At 29.1% G+C, this 5,000-nt stretch overlaps 1 protein-coding gene across 1 annotated transcript in view; it reads right to left on the reverse strand.

Annotated features, from left to right (window-relative positions):
• Positions 1–5,000, reverse strand: part of LOC124957549 (cuticlin-4) — a 73,382-nt gene that overhangs the window by 30,517 nt on the left and 37,865 nt on the right. Inside the window, exon 4 of the mRNA XM_047514567.1 lies at positions 1,436–1,650. Within this exon, the coding sequence (XP_047370523.1) occupies positions 1,436–1,650 (215 nt within the window). The remainder of the gene's footprint in view (positions 1–1,435; positions 1,651–5,000) is intronic.

The following is a 5,000-nucleotide window of genomic DNA, read 5'->3' on the forward strand; positions in this document are numbered from 1 at the left end:
ATACACGTGTATATGCATCTATATCTTCCCTTTCCCTCCCTATCTTTCTCCTCCTGCCTCCCACCTCTCTCTCTCTCTCTTTCTCTCTCATTCTCTTACTCGTGCGATCCTCGTAAGAAGAAGGCTGCGAGTCCGGTCACATAACGGTCCAGTTATGGTATGGCGAGGAAGCGATCTCTCGCCTCGACACACGATTCCTTCGTTACACGAACTTGCCCTCCTCCTCCTCCTCCTCCTCCTGCTTCTTCTTCTTCCCTCCAAACCCCTTCTTCCTCACTCTTCACTATCCTCCTCTTCTTCTTCTTCTTCTTCTTCTCTTCTACTTCCTTCTCTTTGGCATGTCCTTCTCCCACTATACTCGTCCTTCTCCGCAATCTCTTCGTCTTCTTCTTCTTCTTCTTCCTCTTCTTCTTCTTCTTCTTCGTCCTCTTCTCTTTTACCTCTATCGAGTCTCCTCTCAGCATGTACTCACGCGTGTATTCACGCCTCGGCGAGCTTTTTTCAAGTCGCCTCGAGCGAGTACGTACAAGCACGAACGATCGTTAAGCTTCGTCACGCTCAAAGTCCTATGTGTATATTCATTCGTATATATATATATATATATACACATACGTATTATATTTCAAAATTCGTTTGAATTAAATCATCAAAAATTAATATCTTATTTGAATATATTTTTTCTCGCGTTAATAAATGAGAGATAATTCGAATAATAAGTAAGCAAATATTTACCTAAGTCGTATAAGTTTAAATTTTGTCAAGCTCAAAGTAACGTATGTATATTATCTATGTACATACGTAACATCGTATCTTGAATTTTGTTTCAATTAAATCTTCAAAAATTAATATTTTTCATTATTCCTTTTTTCACGTTTATTAATAACTCGATAATAAGTTAATAAATATATGTACCTACGTTGTATAAAGTTTGAATTCAAGACAAATTTGATTAAATTTGTCCTGTCATAGTGAGGGAGATTGAATGAGGCTCAGTGTAGAATTATTGTATAAACAATTACGATTATGGTATTTCTTGAAAAAAGAAAAAAAAAAAAAAAAAAAGAAAAAAAGAGAGAAAAAAAAAGTTTTTATAATAAAGTGTCTTACTTTTCGTATTTTCGTATATCTTGTCTCATTGTATCTTTTATAAATTAACTGGAATATTAATATAATGGATCTATAAAACTTCGAATTATTTTTTTTCTATTTTTTTTTCTCTTTTTCTTTTTTAATTCATTTTTTTCTATAGATATCTATCATCTTCTCTTTATTTTAGTATTATTTGTTAAATTACTTGGAAGAAGATAAACATATAGATTATAAGATTAAAAGATTTTTTTTTTTTTTTTTTTTTTTTTTTTTTTAATGAAATAAACTAATGGATGGTATCATGTATGATGTACAAGAAAATAATGTAAAACAAAAAGAAACTCACCAATTCGGTAGGCATCGTGTTGCAGGATCTCAAAGGCAGATTGTATGTTATCGGTGAGGGTTGACTCCTGTATTCCTGCAGGCAGGAACTATTTTTCGACAAACCCCTTGGATAAACCAAACCGTGGAAATCGGTTTTACCCTCGGTCGAAATATGTACGATTATCGATTCGCTCGCACACTCGATTTGCACAGTGCTCGCTATCGTCGCGGTTGCTGTAAATGACAAAAAGGAAATAATAATAATAATAATTTTATAAATAATCTTATTCAATCAAAATCATTAGTTTTTATTACTTTTTAATTAGTGTATATATATATATATATATGTGCGCGCGCGCGCGCATGTGTGTATATGTGTGTGTAATTACATAATTACAAGACATTAATAAATGTAATTTGTAGTTGAATAGAGCAATTAAATTTTTCTTTTTTTTTTTTTTTTAAATTTTGCAAAAATGTTTGCACTTATATTCCCGCTATATTATTTACTTAATAAGTAGTATGTTTTTCTTTTTACTCATTTTTTTTCTTAAAAATATCCACATAAACAAATCATGGATTATAGGGTTTACGATAAGCTCAGACGCGTAATTTCTACTTCGATATTAATTAGAAGGACGAGCATTAATCTCACGTTGGTCAGAACGCGCTAATGCGAAGCTAATTCGTTTAGTCGCGAACACCGAGCGTTCTCTATAAAATTAATATAACGGTATAGGCCTGGATCGAAGGATCAATTAAATCGTTGTAGCTTGTGATCCATTATTCGCCATTTTCGCACGATCTATGGATGGTAAATACAATGGAGATATTTGTGTACATTATTAAAAAGTAAAAATTGTTTAAAAAGTGCATTATTTATTTCTAATGTCACTTTAAACATTATCTCAAGGTTAGCTTAAGTTATTTAAAGAAAAATCTATAATTGTTGTAAAATCTTATTTTACGAAAAACAAAAACAAAGATAAATAAATAAATAAATAAATAAATAAATAAATAAATGTTTTTTGTTTGAAAAATTGTTTTACCCTAAAATTGTTTTTATCTTACAAATTCAGAATAAGATCGAATATGATCGAAAAGAATTGATAAGATTAAAAAGGATAGAATAAGACTCAAATAGATTCAAATAGAATCGAAAAAAAAAAAATGTAGAATAGAATTAAGTAAATTCGAAAAGAATCAAACAAGATCTTATTTGATTTTACTCGATACTATTCAATTTTTGTTCTATCCTTTTTAGTCTTATACAATCCTATTCTATCTTTTCCGATTTTATTTGATCCTATCCGATTCTATTCTATTATATTTAAAGCTTTTTAATTTCTTTTCGATTTTGTTCGATCTTATTCAGTCCTTTTTTATTATTTTTCCATACTACCCTTTCTCGTTCCATCCTATTCCTATACTACCCTATTTCATCTAAACGATATTAAATATCATAAAGGTCATATTAAAAATATCTTTCAAGTAATACTTATTCATTTTTTATCGTAAAATAATAAACCATTGAAAAATTACAATTTCTCATATATTTACATTAAATATTTTATATTAAATATGTTATATTAATTTATATGAAAAATATATACAATATATATATATATACGTGTATAAATTATATATTTAAATATAGTAAACTTATTAAATTATTATATTTACAATCTTATTCTTAATCGATTTAGACCAATGATAATTTTTATTTTTAACCATGAAAAAAAAAAAAAAAAAAAAAAAAAAACAACAAATCTTTAAGATCTATCTTAAATTTTGATTATAAAATTTTGATGTAAATTCAAAAAAATTTTATTCGTTCATCCATAACCAGTTACCTGTAAACTCGTAAAAATAAAAGAATGGTCAAAGAGTATAAAAAAAAAAAAAAATATATATATATATATAAGCTTATATAAAAGTTATCTTTCCTACTTGTCAGGCATGAAATCTAACGGTGGATAAGTTCAAACGGAATTTGCGGAACGCGAGCAGTTTGTCGTCGAGTTAGCAGTCACGTAAGCCGGATTCTAAACGTGCAATGAAATTCGAGCAATGGAAATGGATTGAATAGAAAAGCAATCGTTCGAACGCAAAGTAGTCGTGACGTTGAAACGTCAGACTTATTACTACCGGAATCGTTCGCTAGAATTCTTCGCTAATAATAAGAATCATCGGTTGTATTATCATTATCATTCAACCACGGAGACAATGATGAGAGAGTCATGAACTTGACTTCGCTGTCGTTGGAGTCAGTCACGTCGAGATACTCATTCCCTTCTCTCTCTCTCTCTCTCTCTCTCTTTCTTTTTCCCGCACCCTCTTCCCCCTCACTCTTTCTCTCTCTCTCTCTCTCTCTCTCTCTCTCTCTCTCTCTCTCTCTCTCTCTCTCTCTCTCTCTCTCTCTCTCTTTTCTCTAAATTAATTCGATTCTTTGAAATTTTTCTTTTTTAAATCGATTGATCTAATGAAATTAAAATTTGAAGGATATTCTTGAACAATTCTTATTTTTATATAACTTTTGATAGAAAAAAAAAAAAAAAAAAAAAAAACAATTTACGTGAATTAATCAAATTTTTCTTTTATAAAATTTAATTCCACAATACCAACGTATTTGGATATGTTTTATATATATTTCTAAAATTTCATTTTACTTTGCGTTTACAAAAGATACGAGCAAAAATTTGATTATAAGAGATAATAAATGTCGAATATTATTTTCTAATATTTCAATGTCGACTTGATAGATAATTGTTATGAAAAAGAAGAGAAAAGAAAAAAAAAAAAAAAAACAAACAAACAAAAAGGAAAAAAAGAAATTTTATTTTTCATTTAAAAAAACATCGCTAAAAAAAAAAAAGAAAAAAAAAGAACGACAAATTATTATTATTACTATTATTATTATTATTATTATTATTATTATTATTATTATTATTATTATTATTATTATTATTATCATTATTATTATTATTATTATTACAATTATAAAATGAAAAAAATAAAGAATATCGTAAGAAGTAAAAGGTTCGATCGAGGAGATAAAAATTAAATAAAGATTTTCGTAGGATGATCATCGAGATGTCGTCTAGATTATTAAATAATTCTCAAGAAGAAGTTGATAAAATGTTAGGAAAGATGGAGGTAGTAATTATCCGCATGTTGAAAAGATCAAACGCGTTCTCGCGGTAAAGAATAATAAGATGAAAAAAAAAAAAGAAAAAAAGAAAAAAAAGAGAGAAGAAAAGAAAAGAAAAGAAAAGAAAAAAAAAAAAGGAAAGAAAGAACGAAAGAAAGAAAGAAAGATGCGAGACAATCGAGTCACGTTGGGCCAGGCGCCGTCGTCGGAAATATCGAAGTGGGACCGAAAAGGACTCTTCGTGCCACGAGAATCCACGGGTTCGTCGACCGGCCATTTCCCTCCTCTTTCACCTCTTCCTCTTCCTCATCTTCTTCTATTTCTTCTTCATCTTCTTCTTCTTCTTCTTCTTCATTTCTTTCATGCTTCTATACGATTTATTTTGGTTTTTCAACGCCACCAATATAGCGGTCCATAGAATAAAAGAAGAAAC

The sequence above is a fragment of the Vespa velutina genome, chromosome 1 (genome assembly GCF_912470025.1).
Source record: "Vespa velutina chromosome 1, iVesVel2.1, whole genome shotgun sequence".
Taxonomy (NCBI): domain Eukaryota; kingdom Metazoa; phylum Arthropoda; class Insecta; order Hymenoptera; family Vespidae; genus Vespa; species Vespa velutina.